Source organism: Gracilinanus agilis, chromosome 2, assembly GCF_016433145.1.
Source record: "Gracilinanus agilis isolate LMUSP501 chromosome 2, AgileGrace, whole genome shotgun sequence".
Lineage (NCBI taxonomy): Eukaryota > Metazoa > Chordata > Mammalia > Didelphimorphia > Didelphidae > Gracilinanus > Gracilinanus agilis.
This window is the reverse complement of record NC_058131.1, coordinates 181,411,515-181,431,770: the sequence shown is the minus strand read 5'-3', so window position 1 is coordinate 181,431,770 and position 20,256 is coordinate 181,411,515. Positions and strand designations below refer to the sequence as shown.

At 37.1% G+C, this 20,256-nt stretch overlaps 1 protein-coding gene across 1 annotated transcript in view; it reads right to left on the bottom strand.

Annotated features, from left to right (window-relative positions):
* Positions 1-20,256, bottom strand: part of ANTXR1 (ANTXR cell adhesion molecule 1) — a 331,895-nt gene that overhangs the window by 163,662 nt on the left and 147,977 nt on the right. The window contains exon 12 of the mRNA XM_044660903.1: positions 19,440-19,518. Coding sequence (XP_044516838.1) covers positions 19,440-19,518 — 79 coding nt within the window. The remainder of the gene's footprint in view (positions 1-19,439; positions 19,519-20,256) is intronic.

Sequence of the window (20,256 nt, the reverse complement as noted above, 5' to 3'; positions counted from 1 at the left end):
TCCCTCCCTCCTTCCTTCCTTCCTTCCTTCCTTCCTTCCTTCCTTCCTTCCTTCCTTCCTTCCTTCCTTCCTTCCTTCCTTCCTTCCTTCCTTCTTTCCTTCCTTCCTTCCTTCCCTCCTTCTTTCCTTCCTTTCTACCTATATTTAAGAGAAAAGCTTGCTCTGTAGCTGAGCAGGAAACATTTTAGCTGAAAGCCCTGACCATGAAGGCAGTTGACAAAAGAAAGAGCATGGAGGCCCTCTGAAGAGTATTTCTAAGTTCTTTAGGGAACAAATGGTTAAAGGTTCCTAGATGAAGTTTTTACTTGGGCAGGGGGCTGCATAATTTAAAGCTCTGCAGTATCAGTGCTGTGTACAGAGGCTCAGAGAAGGAAGGAATTCATTCTGTCTTGACTCTTGGTTCCTTTGATGACTGCTTTTACTGAACTCTGCCATCATCCTATACTAATAAATGCCACTGAGCTCACATTGCAGAAAAGCTCTCTTTTCTCTCTGCCCCTCTTCCTAGGCATGTTTAGCTGCATGAACTTAGAAGAGCCTTTTCCCGACTTCGTCATTCTTTAAAACTGAAGAAAAACATTCTTTTAAACATTTGGTGATAAGAAGTATTGAAAGGCAATTTCATAAACATCCAAGATAAACAGGCCAGCATGAAAAAATGAAAACTAAAATATTTTCAAGATATTTTCAACCAGATAGCACTTATCAAAATAGATGTTAACCTACTAATCTCTCTGGCTCAGTTTATAAACAATATATGTAATGTGGCTTCTAAATTATTATTTAATTATGACAGGATGAGAAAGAAAGAAGGGATTGTGAGTTTTACTAGCAGAGGAATTACTCACACTGAGTCATCAAAGTTTTGAAACAAATAAAAAATAACTATATATATATATGTATGCATATATATATATATATATATATAGTGCTTCCAAGTTTACAAAGTACTTTCTTCAGAAAAGCTCAATGACATAAATAGTGTAAGTATTATTCACCCAGTAATTGGGGTTCAAAAAATCCAAATGACTTTTTCTCATCACACAGATGACTGTATGATAGAAAGAACATTTATTAAGTGCTTATGATATGCTAAGTACAGGAGGGAGGCAATTAGAAAATTAAGATAGTCCCTGAGTTCAAGGAACTGCTCTTCTAATGGGAGAAGATAAAACTTAGAGAAAGTTAAAGCTACAAATCAGATGGTGGTTAAGGTGCAGTGGCAAAAAAAAGATGGCAAATGTCTTTGATGTCATTTCTATTAATAAAATATTATTGGCTTCTGATACTGAACAATTTGAAAATGTTGAGGACTTTTGTAGCAAGAATTTGCCTTTCTGGGACTCCTTGGAAATTATTGAATTTCCCAGAGCACATTTCATCATACTGCCAGCCTTTCCTCTATAAGTGTCATGTTAGTAAATCAATGGAATAAAACTTTAATCATCTGGACTTGGAGGGCCATCTGAAAATTTTGGAGTCCATAGTACTCAAGTATGCAAAAAAGATCTGGAGTTTCATTAATGTGGATATTCCCTTCACCAGTTCAGATTGCAGTCCATCCATGTCTACCTATCCTGTGTGACTTTCATCCACATCCTTCCTTTAATTTGCCAAAGGCAATCTCTCCAAAATAAACTCTCTTTTCTTTTTCATTTTCTCTTGATGCAGATATAATTCTGTGGGATGACTTTGGTTGTTCACCTTTTTTCTCTCTTGCCCAACAAACCATTGTTCTTTTTATATTCTTTTAAATTATTATGCGTTTTCCTGATGACAGTTTTTGCTCTGATTGTTTAGTTTCTCAGCTGTCATATGTTCCAACCTGCTCACAGTCACAAAGGATCTTTTCATTGTCTTTCATGTGATACTAATCTCAATAATTTTAAAGATGGCACCATTCTATGATTCTGAACCATCTAACAAGATTGGTGTGATAATAGTAGGAAAAAGATTAACTATTAAAATGACCCTCACCTCATATATGTTTGTGTGCATATATGTACATAGATACACCCTTATGTATATGCATATGATATATGTATCGGTTCTTTTTGTAGTAGCAAACAATTGGAAACTGATGGGGTACTCATCAATTGAGTCATGACTGAGCAAGTTACAGTATATTACTATGATAAAATGTTATTCTGAATGAGAAATGGCGTTTTTGGAGAAACCTGGGAAAATAGAGTGAAGCGAGCAAAACCAGGAGAACAATTTTTACAATAACAATAATGTTTTCTTAAAACAATTTTGAAAGATTTAGAAACACTGACTAGCCATGATTCCAGAGAGCTAATGGTGAAAATATTACCTACTTCCTGATAGAGAAGTGATGGTCAAAATTGCATTAGTAAAACTTTTTTTTTTTTTTTTTTACAAGGCCAGTCAAGGAATTTGCTTTGCTTGACTATATATATATGTTTGAAACAAGGGTGTCATTTTTCTTTCTCAATGTGGGAGTGACGAGGAGGGAGAAGCCAGATTGTAAAATGTCTTAGAAGGTAAAGAAAAGACAATGGGAAGTTTCTTTAGCACGAGAATATCATGGAGAGACTCATTCTTTAAGAATGTTAAGCTGCTATAGAAGTATAGAAGACGAATTGGAGAAGGAGAAAGACTAGATGAGGGAAGACCAAAGAGGAAACTTTTGTGGTGGAAGAAGTCTGGTGTAGTGTAGTTGTGAATAAGAAGAATATATTGACCTGAGGGTTATTAAAATGGAAATACCAACAAGATTTGGTAAATGATTGGATAGAGGAAGTAGTTGAAAAGGAAATATTGAAGATGCCTCCTTAAATAGAAAACTAGGTGAATAAAAGAATGCTATTTGCTGTATATATAAGAAGGGAAATTAGTAGAAAATTGTTTATGCATGAAGTCATGAATTTAGGATGTCTCTGATGTATACAGCCAGAGATGTTGGCAATATAGGAAAGAGATCAATGCTAGAGGTATAGAATTAGGATTCATCTGCATAAAGATCAGTGAATCAATGAGTCAACGGAGCTGAGGAGAAAATGCAAAGACATATACAGAGAAAAGAGAGACAGAGACAGAACTAGACAAAGAGAGAGAGACAAAGGAAGACAGAGATAAAGAACAAATCTAGGACAGAAACCCATGGCACATCAACACATGGAAGGTGGGACATAGATGATAATCCTACAAAGGGGATCAAAAAAGGATTGATCTGTCAATACAATGATCTAGTACTACCTACATCCAGAGAGAGGATTGATGAACTTGAGTATAGACTGAAGCATATTTTTTCACCTTATTTTTTTCATAAAATGGATAATGTGGAAGTATGTTTTTCATAACTTCACATATATAATGAGCATCATTTCTTGCCTTTTTAATGAATGGGGGTGGGGCAGAGGGAAGGAGAAACTTTGGAACTGAAAGTAAAAATAAAATCTTTTTTTTTTAAAGGATTGTTCTAACAGTTAGAAAGAAGATCATAATAGAGCAATGCTATACAAATCCAAGAAGTGAGTATCTCTAGATTCTCACCTTCTAAAGTGGGAGTAGTTGGTGTTAAACATTACAGAAAAATCAAGTAGAATGAAGACTTAAGAAAATGCCTTTTAAAATGTCTTTGTTTTTTCACTCGCTTGGATAAAAGAAGTCAATACTTAAGATCAGTCTTCTAATGGCTAAAATTTCTGTATTTAGGTAGTCTGGTGCTTAAGAACCAAACTTTGTGTTGTCAGTACCACCCTGGAAGCATTTCTAGCATGGCAGAACTTGTCAAAGCTTCCTCTCTTCTGACATGGCCTCTGAGAACCTGCTACCCATAGATCTTTAAATCTGGACTCAAGACACTTCCCAGCTGTGCGACCCTGGGCAAGTCACTTGACCCCCATTGCCTACCCTTACTGTTCTTCTGCCTTGGAGCCAGTATACAGTATTGATCCCAAGATGGAAGGTAAGGCTTCAAAACATATGTATATATAGTTGTGTAAGAATTTAAATTTAGGTTTTATGCTAAACATGAGAATTCTAAAGTAATATTGTGGTCACCAATTTAAAAATATTACAGCTTAAATCAAAATGACTTTTAGCAGCTTTATTTACAAAGAGGTGGAAAGAGTGAAAGTGGGAAAAATGTAGATAAAGAGACAGAAAGTACTACCTAATTACAAATACCCTAAGTTTAATCCTAATGTCTCCAGACCACAAATGTAAATCTGAAAGCAGATCTCACCAGAATCCAAAGTCCTAATTAGGAAGCCAAAAAAACCCAGGAGATCTGAAGAATCCACTGAGAACCTTCAGTGTATACAAGGCTAAGACCACCAAGAATCTTACCAGAATTCATACTAAAGGGAGAGTCCCACTGAAGTGCCAACAAGTAGAGAGGGTCTCCTCACTGAGGAACCAAGGAAGGAATCACTCCATTCACCACCACCACAAGCAAAAGCAGGATCCAGGGAAAGAGTCTCATTTTCCAGTCTGGTTCACCAACACAGAGAGAATGACTGAATCCTTGAGCTCATCTTTTTAAGTTTTCTCAATGTCACTTCCTGTTGCTCCCTCACTTTACGGGAACCAATCACAGTCTTTCAATTTACCTAGCACTGCACAAGGTAGGAGCATTGGAGTTGTCATCCACTCTAGCAAGTGACTTGTGAACTCCTATACTTAGTGACTGGTAAGGTACTAAGTAGGGGTACTTAAGTTTTTGATTAACTTAAAAGTTGCTGATTGATAGAGAAAGAGAGTTGTGAGTTGTGAGGTACTAGGGATGATTAAATAGGGCAATATGGTGATACAATCAGTGATAAGTGATATTGTCTGACCTACTCTTAAAGAAAATTACTTGGTAATCACTATGTGGATTAGAGTGGGGAAAGTTTTGGAGAAGGGAGAACAATTAGTTGTCCATTGCAATAGTCTAGATGATATGTGACTCAGGTCTGGATTAAGGTATGAATAGAGACAATGGGTGAGGTTTTATAGTTGACTGGATTTTGAAATGAGGGAGAATGAGGTATTTAGTATAACTGCTGAGATGTAGATAACTTTTTCTAGGAGTTTGACTCAGAAAATAAAGAGAGATATAGGATGAGAGCTTGAGTGACGGATAGATTTGAGGTCCTGAAGTGGACAAGAAAAAAGAGGGAAAGATGGAATGAGAAAATATGATCATATAAGGAAATTTTGGGATTAATGAACATGTAAATTGAATAATTGTTGGTGATCTTGCCAGCAAGGGCATCAACTTCTCTGTGTAGCTGAGGTGGAATGAAAGGTTCATGGGAATTAAGTCGGTTGTGGAAGTGGGACTTTAGGATATTTGATTGAAATCCCCTAATGTGAAGGCAAGAGCTAAGGGAAAAGAAAGACCAATTCATGCAGTGAATTCATTCAGAAAGGAAGGAGAATATCCTGAGGATCAATAGATAATGAATACCACGTTCAGGGTTGAGTGATAGATCAAATGGCTTGAACTTCAGAAGGGATGTTGCTGAAGGCAGTAGAGGGAGAGCCTGGAAGTGGCAATTAGGAACAAGGATTATCAAACTCCCCAAGCACAACCAGTGAACTGGTAGATATGAATAAAAGCACAGTCAATAAAGGAAAGAGTGGCTTAGGATGCCTTCTCAGGAGGCAACCAGTTTTCAGTGGTTGTGAGAAGATGAAAGGAGTGAGAAACAGAAAAGTGTGGGATGAATGGAATTTTGTTGATTATGGAACAGCCATTCCAGACAGCACAGTTGAATGCATGGGTTACAAAGCAATGGAAATAACAGGCAATAGGTGACAGGCAGTAGAGTTGTCAATTGCTAAGGATTCAGAAGCAGGTTGGTACTTTCCCCCTTAACTTATAGGCTTAGCATTTCCTAATGCAACCTTAAACTACTAATTGCAATGCAGGGGTCAAGAAACTCTAGACCAGGGGTTGGCAACGTATGGCTCTCGAGCCATAGCTGGCTCTTTTGAGGGCCAGATATGGCTCTTTCTACAGGAGCCATAAAGCCATTTTTTTTCAGGCGCTTTTACAGGAGCCGCACTGTGAGCACTATATGGCTCTCACGAAATTACATTTTAAAAAATGTGTTGCTTATGGCTCTCAAGGCCAAAAAGGTTGCCGACCCCTGCTCTAGACCAAGGCGAGCTTACAAATCCATGCGCTGGATTGCAAGTTGCTGACTCCTGGCATACTGTGCTAAAAGTTTAAGTGACTTTTCCAGGGTCACATAGTGTATGTCCAGAGTTGAAATTGGAACCCAAATGTCTCTGGTTTTACAATTGCCTCTCATTGTAAACTTTAAAGTACTATGAAAACTCCAGCTATTATCATTATATAGTTTAAAAATGCTCCCTGTCATTTTGTTTCCATATCACCCAAGTACTTAGCAACTTTTCTTTCATCAATATTGAGGGAATTAGTGTAGCCCAAGCCCTATCTGAATTGTCACAAGTCCTGAGTTTACTGTAAATGTTTCACTCCTGCTACTGGAAGGCATGATTTTTGGCAGAAATCTGCCAATTTCTTTCAGCCCAACCCTGGGCTATGAGTTTAGCTCTATTTCTAAAAAGAGAATGCATTTATTAGAAACGAAATGGCTAATTTATGAGGTACAGAGAGAGAGTGGTCAGCAAGCCATTAAACAACCAGGCTTTCACCTGGCATGGAGAGAGAATAAGCGAAATGGCCTATATCCCTTTGTGTGCCAACAGCCTTTGCCTTTGCATACAGAACTTCCCTGAAAATGGGTTTGGCACTCCTTCGCCAGCACTTAAATAAAACTTGTAGCTAGAAACATTGGAACTTTCCACTATTTGCTTTAGGACTGACTTTTGTGGGAAATACGTAAAAAAATCAGGCTTGTCTTTTTAGGTGTTTTTTTTTTTAAGACATTACTTTTATAGAATTTCTTTTCTCTTATTTCACAGTAAATACATTCAGTTTTAGATTGGGCAGGGTCATTGGATATAACTGAGCATCCAAAGCAAGTCATGTATTTAGTTAGCTTGAGATACATTGAGCTATTCATAGGCTACAACCCTCTGGAGATACTTTGTTGTGGTTTATAGTCACTTCAATCAGTCTAACTCTTTATTGACCCCATTTGGGGTTTTCTTGGCAAAGATACAGGAGTAGTTTGCCATTTCCTTCTAAAGCTGATTTTTCAGATGAGGAAACTGAGACAAAAAGAGTTAAGTGACTTGCCCAGGGTCACACAGCTAATAAATATCTGAGCCTGGATTTGAATTGAGATCTTTCTGCTCCAAGCCACTCTCTCTACTGTGCCCCCTACTTACCCAATAACTTTAACAATCTATAAAATGCTAGGAAAAAGTCATCTATTCTCCACTAAAAGTCTTTTTGTAATATAGAGCTCATTATTTACTTCATTCCATTTTTTAAAAAGTTCTAATTGTTAGGATGTTATGGGCTCCCATAACATCTAAACAAGTAGGTTCAGACCTGCCCCAGATCCTAGGTTCAATCCTGACCCTAATCTGGGGAAATTTAAGGAGTTCAAGGTGATCATCTCATCAAAATGATTCAAATCAGTCTTTCTTGGAAATAGTGTTTTGTCAACTTTGTATGTTGTTACCTGTTGGTACTAGCTTGATTATGTTGATACCATATATTAGCTTTCTGGCAAGCTCTCTATCCACTTTTCCACACTTTCTGTAAAACTAGATCTTCTACACTTCTTAGTTTTAGTCCTGCATTTCCAAATATTGGCTATTTTCAACTGGATGTATTGATAGAAACTTAATTACAGCATGTCTAAAATAAAAGAATTTTGGTTTTGCCTTTGTATTCTCAATACCCATCATAATTCTCTTCAAACAGAAGGTACTTTATTTTAATTTCTTCTAAACTAGGTTCTATTCTGTCAAATTCTATAAATTTAATCATCAAATCTATGAAGATAACACCCAGATCTATAGATTCACTCCTAGTCTCTTTCCTGATTTCCAGGCCCACATTACCTACTTATTGAATATTTTGAACTGAGTAACATGTAAGCATTTCAACTCAATATACACAACAAAATTAATTATTTAAAGTTATATCAACCAAGTCTCTGCCTGTGGCCATCATTCCTCTTTCTAGTCTTCTTAGCTTTCTCATTTCCTGTCAGGTTCCAGCGGTTAAATTATCCCTAAATAGATGGACTCCCAAAACTATTAATCTGGGCTTAGTCTCACTACCTACTGGATATTTCAAATTGGATGTCCTATAGGCATCTCAAATCCCACAGGTCAAAATAGATCTAATTAGCTGTCTTAAGATATTTTATTCTAAACTTAACAAACATCGAACAAGATAAGCTGTCACGTCCAGCTCCTTATGACTTCATTTTGGATTTTCTTGGCAAGTACTGGAAAGATTCATCACTTTCTTCTCCAGTTCATTTTACAAATGAGGAAACTGAAGCAAACAGCGTTAAGTGACTTGCCCAAGATCACACAATTAATAAGTGTCTGAGAAAAGATTTGAACTCATGGAGATGAGTCATCCTGATTCCAGGCACAATGTTCTACCCACATAGCTGTCCAATTCCAGAAATAGAGAATCACAAATGTAGCTGCCAAACTGTACCACATACAGTTTGTTTCTCTTTATTATATACCAGAAATTTAATATGTTATTTTCAAAACTGTCCTGCTTGAGGGGCAGCTGGGTAGCTCAGTGGATTGAGAGTCAGGCCTAGAGACAGGAAGTCCTAAGTTCAAATCTGGTCTCAGACACTTCCCAGCTGTGTGACCCTGGGCAAGTCACTTGACCCCTATTGCCTACCCTTACCACTCTTCTGCCTAGGAGCCAATACACAGAAGTTAAGGGTTTAAAATAAAAATTTAAAAAAACAACTGTCCTGCTTGAGTGTATTTCCTACAGACTCTCCTATTCCCTTCTAAGCATTTGAAAAAAAAATCTTACCTTTTCTTTTTAGACCTGGAGCAAGACTCACTATCTTCATGACATTTCACCCAACTAGTCAAAATAGGACTTATGATCTTGCTCATACTATAGCTTATCTGATTCCCATCTTGGGACCTATTATATCGCCACCATTCCTTTCCTTTAAAATAGCATAGCAGGACCCAGAAGAGTCCGGTGCTATATGAAACACTATCAGGATCAGTGTAAACAATTTCCCCAGCTTATTTGTAAAAATTAAAACTAGTCGCAGCATTATTCTCTTGGGAACTTACTCTACTGCTCACAATTATCTATCCAGAAAAGTGTTCATTCATTCCTATTTTTTTATTTCCTATTTCTAATTCAGTTTCATAGAAGTAACAGGTTCTTTTCTACACCAATTGCCATGCTGACTCTGTTTTTATATAGATTTGGGGGTACACTACCTAATTTGGAGAAATGATATATTTTATATTATAGAAACAGAATATGATGTCATGTAGAAAAGGAAAGATGCATGTAGATAGTTTCTTATCAACAATAAGAAAAGAAGTGGTTGGTGGCTAGAAATTGGATTTCTAAAGAAGACCTTTCACATAGAGTTGTTTTGTGGAAAATATTTTGCAAACCATAAAGGGCTAAGGAAGTAGAATGGTATAGTGGAAAGTCCACTATATTTGGAGTCTAGATTCCAGCTTTAAGTCCTAGCTTTGCTACTTACCACCTACGTGACCTTGGGTAAGTTATTTTCTCACAGGATCAGGTCCTTGTCCACAAAAAATTTAGAATCTAATCTCTTGGAGAGTCAAAACTACTAAAAAATTACAAGATAGAATGAAATCAAGTGCCAAAATTTGTTACATAGATCATAAGTCCTATTTTGATTAGTTGGGGAAAACTTCATGAAAATAGTGAGACTTGCTCCAGGTCTAAAGAGAAAAGGTAAGATTTTTTTTTCAAATGTTTAGAAGGGAATAGGAGGGCCTGTAGGAAATGCAGACAAGCAGGACAGGTTTGAAAATCATCTTTTTTTTTTTTTTTTACTTTTTTTTTTGTTTTTTTTAAACATTTATTAATATTCATTTTTAACATGGTTACATGATTCATGCTCCTACTTTCCCCTTCACCCCCCGCACCTCCCCCACCCATGGCCGACGCACATTTCCACTGGTTTTATCATGTGTCATCGATCAAGACCTATTTCCAAATTGTTGGTAGTTGCATTGGTGTGGTAGTTTCGAGTCTATATCCCAAATCATGTCCACCCCAACCCATGCGTTCAAGCAGTTGTTTTTCTTATATGTTTCCTCTCCTGCAGTCCTTCCTCTGAATGTGGGTAGCATCTTTACCATAAATCCATCAGAGCTGTCTTGTGTCATTGCATTGCTGCTGGTACAGAAGCCCATTACATTCGATTTTACCACAGTATATCAGTCTCTGTGTACAGTATTCTTCTGGCTCTGCTCCTTTCTCTCTGCATCAGTTCCTGGAGGTCTCTCCAGTTCACCTGGAACTCCTCCAGTTTATTATTCCTTTTAGCACAATAGTATTCCATCACCAGCATATACCACAATTTGTTCAGCCATTCCTCAATTGAAGGACATACCCTCATTTTCCAGTTTTTTGCCACCACAAAAAGTGCAGCTATAAATATTTTCATACAAGTCTGTTTATTTATGATCTTTTTGGGGTACAAACCCAACAATGGTATGGCTGGATCAAAGGGCAGGCATTCTTTTATAGCCCTTTGAGCATAGTTCCAAATTGCCAGCCAGAATGGTTGGAGCGGTTCACAATTTCACCAGCAATGCATTAATGTCCCAATTTTGCCACATCCCCTCTAGCATTCATTAGTCTCCCCTCCTTTCATTTTAGCCAATCTGCTAGGTTTGAGGTGATACCTCAGAGTTGTTTTGATTTGCATTTCTCTAATTATTAGAGATTTAGAACACTTTCTCATGTGCTTATTGATACTTTTGATTTCTTTACCTGAAAGTTGCCTATTCATGTCTCTTGCCCATTTATCAATTGGGGAATGGCTTGATTTTTTATACAACTGATTTAACTCCTTGTATATTTGAGTAATTAGACCCCTGTCAGAGTTTTTTGTTATAAAGATTTTTTCCCAATTTGACTGTATCAAAACAGGCAATGAGGAGACTAAGCTATCACTCTTTGCAGATGATATGATATTCTACTTAAAAAATCCTAGAGAATCAACTAAGAAGCTGGTAGAAATAATCAACAACTTTAGCAAAGTTGCAGGATACAAAATAAATGCACTTAAATCATCAGCATTTCTATACATTTCCAACACATTAGAGCAGCAAGAGGTAGAAAGAGAAACACCATTTAAAATCACCCTAGACAATATAAAATACTTGGGAATCGATCTACCAAAACAAACACAGCAATTATACGAAAACAACTACAAAACACTTTCCAAACAAATAAAACTGGATCTCAACAATTGGAAAGCCATTGATTGCTCATGGGTAGGATGAGCTAACATAATAAAAATGACCATTCTACCCAAATTAATTTACTTATTTAGCACCATACCTATCAAACTACCCAAAAACTTATTTACTGAATTAGAAAAAAACTATGACAAATTTCATTTGGAGTAACAAAAGATCAAGAATATCAAGGGAAATAATGAAAAAAATGTCAAGGAAGGGGGCCTAGCAGTACCAGATATTAAACTATACTATAAAGCAGCAGTCATCAAAACAATATGGTACTGGCTAAGAGACAGAAGGGAGGATCAGTGGAATAGACTTGGGGTAAATGACATCAACAAGACAGTGTATGATAAACCAAAAGAGCCCAACTTTTGGGACATGAATCCACTATTTGACAAAAACTGCTGGGAAATTTGGAAAACAATATGGGAGAGATTAGGTTTAGATCAAGATCTCACACCCTACACCAAGATAAATTCAGAATGGGTGAATGACTTGAATATAAAGAGGGAAACTATAAATAAGTTAAGTGAACACAGAATAGTATACTTGTCAGATCTCTGGGAAAGGAAAGATTTTAAAACCAAGCAAGAGTGAGAGAAAATTGCAAAATGTAAATTAAATGGTTTTGATTATATTAAGCTAAAAAGCTTTTGTACAAACAAAAACAATGTAGTCAAAGTCAGAAGGGAAACAACAAATTGGGAAAAAATCGTTATAACGAAAATCATCTTTTTAGACAATTATTTAAGCTGCCTAGGTAAGTTTGCTTTAATCATGAAAGGACATCATTTGATGATACTGCTTTTGAAATTTTACAGCTTCACTAGAGAGTTAGCATTGTTTTGATAGTAGAAAAAGCTTGGGACTCTGAGTTATGGAAACCTAATTTTATTCTTGACTCTACTAGTTGAACGACTTTGAGTATTAAGCTTTCAAGATCTTTTGGCTTCAAATTCCTTAGCTTGAAGGTGATGAAATAATAATTTCACTACCAACTCCCTGGGGTTGTAAGGAAAATGCTTTGTAAACTTAAAAGTGCTTTATAACTCTGAGGTATCATTGCTAAAAAGAATGTGTAGATGGAAGCTAAGGCAGTGATTAGTTAATTCAATCTGAAGGGCTTAGAATGAGAATACTATGTGTTCGTCAGAGAGAATCTTGGATTTGAATTGCTTTCTGTTTCCATGTAGCTCAAAAGAGCTTTCCAGTCCTATAGGAATCTTGGCTGGAAAAATCTCTTTCCAATCAAATTTAATGATATTTTTGCTTCTGGCAATAGCAACATCTGTTCCTGTGAGATCCTGGAAGCTCAGGACACAGGTGTACAAATGCATACCAAATAAAGAGAAAATCTTAATTTGACATTTCATAGCTGCAAAAAATGTGGTGCTCCAAGTGAAATACTATACAATGGTATAATTAAAAGAGAAAATGCATTAGGAAGGAGCAGACTTGGGTCCTCTTATCAATTTTGCCAATTTTAAGTAAGGGATAATCAGTGTATAACTTTGTTACTCCACTGTAATCCATATAACATGAAGAGATCTAGAAAAAAATCCCCTAGAAAAGTAGGTGAACGTCCTCAGGAGCATTTATCTTTGCATCCTCATCATCTACAATAATGCCTGACAAGTAGTAGGTACTCAATAAATGTTTATTGAATTGAAACAGTGAATTTATAGGAGGACCTGAGTAAAAATTGTGCAGGATGGACAGGTTCTGAAATGGATTTCTGGACAGAGTACCTATGCCGATAACATCTATTATAAGATAATGGGGGCACGGTCCTCCTCTGATGGTGTGAGGAGCTGAAGCTGAGTGAGTGTGGGAATCCCTAGGTATAACACTAAGTTGTGGTGGTGAACACTAAGGACCCCACAGGAATATTTCTGAAGAAACTAATACACCCAGTTTCAATATAACAGTGTTCCAGGATAAGTGGATAAGTGAAGAGGCTGTGGTTTAGATCACACAGCTCTTATGACTGCTTATCCTGGCCCCCAAAATGTGGATAAGCGCTGATTGACTGCGCCCTTAACTTTGGTTGGAATAATCCCTCCTTCTTCAACTACTCACGGATATGATTGTTAATCCTTAAGGTAAAGAATGACATTCATCTAAGTGAGTTTAAGATTTAATGGTAACAAACTTAGGGGAAGGGAACAGGGAATTGAAGGAGGGAGGGGTAAAGGAAATCCTTGGCTTAAGCTATACGTAGTCAGATGCTATGAGAATCGAAGGTAATCAGGGTTCAAGTTAGACAGTTAGTTGTTGTGGCTTTGCCTTCCAGTTGCTTTAACCCGAATCAGGTTTGATGGTGATTGATATTGCTTCTTCTTGAGGAGTAATTAGTCAGGATATACAGAATGGAGTCACACAGGATTTGAGAGTATGGTAGTGATCGGAGCTGGATGCTGGCATCCCAAGTTGAATTGGCCTACCAAAATCCAAACCAAGACCTCCCACCAAAATCCCTTCTCCACATTGAGACCCTCTTTTGTCCAAAATCCTGCTATTTATAGTCTTTCCAGTAACTGACTTTCGGCTCATGGCAAGCCTGATTGATTCTGAGTTCCAAACTGCCAACTGTCAATCCTTCTGCTTTTCATATTGCAATGTCAAATAACATTACACGTTACAGGTCTATCAAAAGGTCAGAATACCTACATAATTTGGGAAGGTGTAGGCTTCATTTGCCTAATAATGAAAATAATAAAACAAATAAGAAATTAGATGAAGGAAGGATCTTGGTAGGCTAGAGTGCTTTGAAAATGGATGGAACTCCAGTGGGATATCTTTGTATCTTGTCTTAAAGAAGAAAAGAGTTCCAGAATTCGTATCTACAGAGCCCAAAGTGGATTGTAGTGCCACTGGTTCCACTCAAACTTTCTTTCCTGAGTCTAGACCTGATGAGAAATTCAGTTCTGACATTGGTGCAGCCAAAAGCTGGAAGGAATCAGGGGCTGGGTTCTTAGACTGGAGGCATTTTAATTATTTCCTGCACGTTGGCAGAATTTATTTTCCAGAAATGTCTTGATATATTTAAACAACTTCAAGGATTTAAATGTATCCATTACATACAGTTTAAAAAAATTGAGTTCAGGTTTTTAAATTTGAGCATCCTATATACTCCTTGCAAAATTGCCTTTAACTGAAACCCAGGTTGCCTTTGTCTCTTAGATTTTTTCCCTCCAAGAATAATGACGAAAATAACAATAGTTTATATTTATATAGTGCACTAAAATTTACAAAATCTATTGAGAGACAAGACACAAAGCACTGCATTTGAGCACAACACCAACTTTAGGAGGTAGGTAATATATTATTATTTCAATTTTACATTTCAAGAAACTGAGACAGAGAAATGAAATTCATAGCCAAAGGTCACATGACTAACATACATGATGAATAATGACTAATAATTCTGAAGCCAGAATTCCAACCTACTTCAAAAGGGCATAAGATTTAGAATTGGAAGTCTTATATCTCTTATCAATATTTTCTCTAGAGCTCCTTACCTGGATCTCTGCTCTAACTCCATCACACCTAATCTCACAATCTAATTCAATGAAATAAATGCCTATTAAGTATTTATTATTCTTAAGACACTATTGTAGGTTTTGGGTAGCTAGATAGCATAGTGGATAGAGCACTGGACTTGGAGCCTAGAACATTCATCTTCATGACTTCAAATCCTGCCTCAGATACTTCTTAGCTGTGTGACCCTAGGCAAGTCTTAACCTATTTCTCCTCAGTTTCCTCATCTGTAAAATGTGCTGGAGAAGGAAATGCCAAACAGTTTCAGTATCTTTGCCAAGAAAATTCCAAATGGCAACACCAAGAGTAGGACATGACTGAAATGACTCAACAATAACAATAATTCTAGGTGCTAAGGTTATAAAGATAAAAGACAAGGATACAAGTGAAACAATTCTTGCCCACAATGAATTTACAGTACTTTATGGTCAGGAGGCATGAACCAATGGGGATATGATGCAATATATACACAGATAAACACATGGTAATTTTAATAGGGAAAGAGTACTAAGTAATTACTGGTCAACCCAGAGAGGCTTTAGATAGGAAGGAGCACCTGAGTGATCCATGGAGGTAGTCAGGGATTCTAAGAGATGGAGGAGAGGAGGAAGTGCATGCCAGACACTAGAAAAGAGCCTACCAATGCAAAGGCTCTGAGACAGAAGATGGTGTGTCACCTGTGAAGAACAGGCTGGCCTTTTGGGCTGGAAAATAAAATATGTGAAAGATAGTAATAGGAAATGTATTTGGAAAGCTATGTAGGAGCCAGACTGTGAAGGACTTTAAGCACCAATCGGTATCTAAGCATAGAATGAAAAGAGAGCCACTCTAGAGTTTTGAGCAGAGAGCAGCATGGTCAGACCTACATTTTAGGAATATGATTTCAGCATTTGCGAGGAGGCGAATTAGATAGAGAGGGGAAACTAGATTCGGTCATGATGTCACTTTTCTGTAAATGGGAAAGTATAAGATGCATCACCATGACAGTATGTGAAAACACTTTGAAGAATATAAAGCACTACAGAAAAGTAAAGAGCTGTCTTTGTGCATTCAAGAATACCCCATTTTATTATCCTTCACAAATACGAGGCAGTTTTGTTTTTGCAAACTGAAGATTTATGGTAATCCTGTGTCGAGCAAGTTGGCACTCTGGGATGCCATTTTTCCAATATCATGTCTCTGTGTCATATTTTGGTAATTCTCAGAATTTTTCAAACTTTTTCTTTGTTATCATATCTGTTATTGTGATCAGCGATTTTTTATGTTTCCACTGAAATCGTTTTGTGACACCACAAACTACGCCCAAATAATAGTGAATTTAATTGATAAATGTTGTGTACATACTGACTGCTCCACCAAATGGGGGACTATTTCATCATCTATCTCCATCTCTTTCAGCCTCCCCCTCCCCTGAGAATATTGCATAACCATAGTTGATAAAGCAGCGGCAGGGTTTGAGAGGGTTGACTCTAATTTTGAAAGAAGTTTTACTGTGGGTAAAAAGTTATCAAATAGCAACACATACTACAGAGAAATCTTTCATGAAAAAGTCAGTTAAGGCTGGAAACTTCATTATTATCCTATTTTAAGAAATTGCCACAGCTACCCCAACCTTCAGCAACCACCATTCTGATGAGTTGGATAACACCATCAACATGGAGGCAAGACCCTCCATGAGCAAAAAAAATTATGACTTGCCAAAGGTTCGGACAATAGTTAGAATATTTTATAGCAATAAAGTATTTTTAAATTAAGGCATATACATTATTCTTTTTAAACCCTTGTACTTCGGTGTATTGTCTCATAGGTGGAAGATTGGTAAGGGTGGGCAATGGGGGTCCAGTGACTTGCCCAGGGTCACACAGCTGGGAAGTGGCTGAGGCCGGGTTTGAACCTAGGACCTCCTGTCTCTAGGCCTGACTCTCACTCCACTGAGCTACCCAGCTGCCCCCATATACATTATTTTTAAAAGATAATTCAATTACATACTTAATAGGCTATAGTATGGTGTAAATTTAACTTTTATGTGCACTGAGAAGCCAAAACATTTATTTAACTTGATTTATTGAAATATTTGCCTTATTACAGTGGTCTGGAACTGAATCTGCAATATCTCCAAGATATGCCTGAAGAGATTATTATGTGAGGGTCCATAATATACTATATTTTGAAGGCAACAGTTTGCACAGCCAGTTTGGAAGACATACAGAAGAGGATAATCAGGATGAAGAAGAATTGAATCTCTGCTAAATGAAGATTGGTTGAAGGAACCAGGGATTGGCTGGCCTGGAGAAGAGACTTAGGAGAGCCAGCTGACCATTTCAAGTGTTTGAAGAGTTCACATGTGAATGAGAGATTCAATATTATTCACAGGGGTTGGAGTGCTCGAGAAAAGAGCAAGGAATAATAGATTAAAGTTTCAAAATGACAAATTAAGGTTCGATAGCTTGGAAAACTTCCTAACAATTAGAGCTATTCAAAAGTGGAAAGGGCTGTTTTGTGAGAGAATAGATTCCTTTTTTCCTGGTCTTCAAAGACTGAGTGACTCCTTGCCTGAGGATGTTGTATAGAAGATTTGTATTGGGGTGAGATTAGAGCACCTCTGAGATACCTTCCATGTCTGAGATTCTGTGATTCTGTGATTCTGTGACCAGTCACCATATGTACCAGTTTGCCTATAATTTGGCATCAGTGCCATCTTGTGAATGAAATTCTCTGGGATCTCAGTGCAATGTAACCTCTCTATCCTTGGGCTTTTTTTCTAAAAATTTCTTTTTATCTATCACTCTCTACTTTGTGCTACTTTATTTACTTATGCATCCTATCTCCCCAAGAAATTATAAATTCTTTAAAAATCGGGACAATGTCATATTTTCTCATTTTGTTTCAAAGATTATACATAGCTCCTTAAAAAAATAACCTTCACCTTCTGTCTTAGAAACAATCCTGTATATTGGTTCCAAGGCATAAAGGCAGCCTCCAGAGGCAATGATGAGACTTTAATGTTCATTGCCTAGGAGTAAAATTCATTCCAGGTCGGGATTCCCTCGTAATCCCAATGGGTAGTCTGAGACTGAGGTCTATAGCATGAAGAACTTAGCATCCTCTTCATGGCAGCCAGGACCTTTCTACAAACATATGGATGGCCTGAGTGGAGGCAGCATTATGTAGTGAAAACAGGCCTAGCATTGGAGTCAGAAGGTATGAGTTGAAGTGCCAGCTTTGCTACTCATGTGACCCTGGAAAAGTCACTTCTTCCTTATATGCTTCCATTTTCCACTGTACAAAAGTGGGGATTAGACCAGATAATTCTTTTTTAATTTATTTGTTATTATCATGGAAAACACATCCCCATATTCATCATTGTTGTAAGAGCACACACATTCAAAGCAACCCCCCCCAAATAAAACCTTAAATACACTGATGTGAAAGATAGCATGCTTTGATCCGTATCCATCAGTCTCTAACAGTTCTTTCTCTGGAGATGGATAGCATTCTCCATCATGAGTTTTTCAGGATTGTCTCAAATCATGGACTAGATAATCTTTAAGGAAAGTGCCTCCCAGCTCTAACATACTGAAACTTGAAGGTTATGGGGGAAGAAAAGGAGCTCATCTTTCTTGTTCCTTTTCCACATTGATTAGTGGGAAAATACATGAAGAAAAGGAGGTGGATTTGGAAGTGAATCTCCAAAGGGGATGAGAAATCACTGTAGGGGTATTAGGAAAGGAATAGATTTCTGTCTAAGCAACATAGGAGGACACAGGAGGAAGACACGCAGGTTAATATCAGAGAAGAATCTGCTTTACTCCACATTCCAGTCAAACTGGATGACAAATAATCCTGTCATACAGTCCCATGTTTACTTTCCTTTGAGCATTTTCAGTCCATGTTCTCATACCTAGAGTCCATTCCCTCTTTATCTCTGCCTGTTGAAGCTCACCTTTCAAGTTCCAGTTTAGATGTCAACTCTTCCATAAGTCAAAATTCATCTATACAACTAAGTGATCTTGCCCTCCTCCAATAGTCTAGAATTATTTGGATCTTTCCTTTATCTCTGTTATATTCTATCCAAGAAGAATGAAAGCACTTTAAAAACAGGGGCTATTTCATTTTAGCCTTTGGGTCTTCTTTGCTGAGCCCAATTCCTGCCAAATACAGACTTAATTATTGAACCAAATTGAACATTTATTTGCGTACATGGTGTCACATTACTCATATTGAACTACAGCCTCCTTGAGAGCCAAACCTAAGGAACTTTTTCATCTTTATTTCCATAAAGTCTAGCACAGTGCATGATACACAATACAATGCTTAACACTTGCTGTCATAAACTGAATCTGATGCAAGGTGGAGAACAATTTGTAAGACATAACAACAGAGATAGCATTTTTAGAGCACTTCAAGGTTTACAAAGCATTTTAATTATGCTACTTTAATTGATACTCACAATAAACCTCTAAATGTGCTGGCACTGTTTCTCCTCCTTTTTCAGATGAATACCTTTTTTAGAAAAGTAAATAAAAAAATCTCAGACTTACACAGTGTGTGGTGGTGATGATGACAAAACTTGAGATGAAAGTGAGACCATCGTTCATGCTGACCTGGAGTGCAGCTTTCCTGCAATGAAAACAGAGCATTCACATATTTTTTTCATGATGTAATGAAAAGACTTTTGGATAAGAAGTCAGGAAACCTGGATTCTGATTCCTGTTGTACAATTAAACTATTTGTAAAACTGGAAAAATCAGTAGACTTCAGTTTCCCTTTTTTTATGTAGGGGGAGTTAGGGACAAGATTACCTTTAAGGTTATTTATCTATTTCTGGCATTATATTATTTTCCTGTTTCCTGATTAGACCTCTACAAATGGCCCTATAGCCATCATTCAGTTGGCACACTACAATGATATTAAGTATTTGCTTCTTGGGTCATTAGCAGGGAAAAACTATTCCTATTTTATTATTTTATTTTCTTAAAAAATCCTGAGATCCAGCAAATAATCAGAGGAGCAAGATTAAAGTTGATGATGGGGGAAAAGAAAGAAAAATATGAGTAAACAAGAGAAAAAGAAATTACAATAGACAGCTTCTATCCAGGTAATGAACAAAGAGCAAATGGAACAGAGGAGGACCATGGAACACCAAGAAAAATGCAGAAACTAGAGCGAATTGGACTCAGGCTGTGGAAGAACTCAAAACACAATTAGAAAAACAATTAAGAGAGGCTAAAGACAATTGGGAAAAGAACTTAAAAAGCTAAAAACAGAGGCACATGAACTAAAACAAGAAAATAGTGTCTTTAAAGCTAGAATTGACCAGCTTGAAAAGGAGGCAAAGAAAGTGAAAGATGATCTACA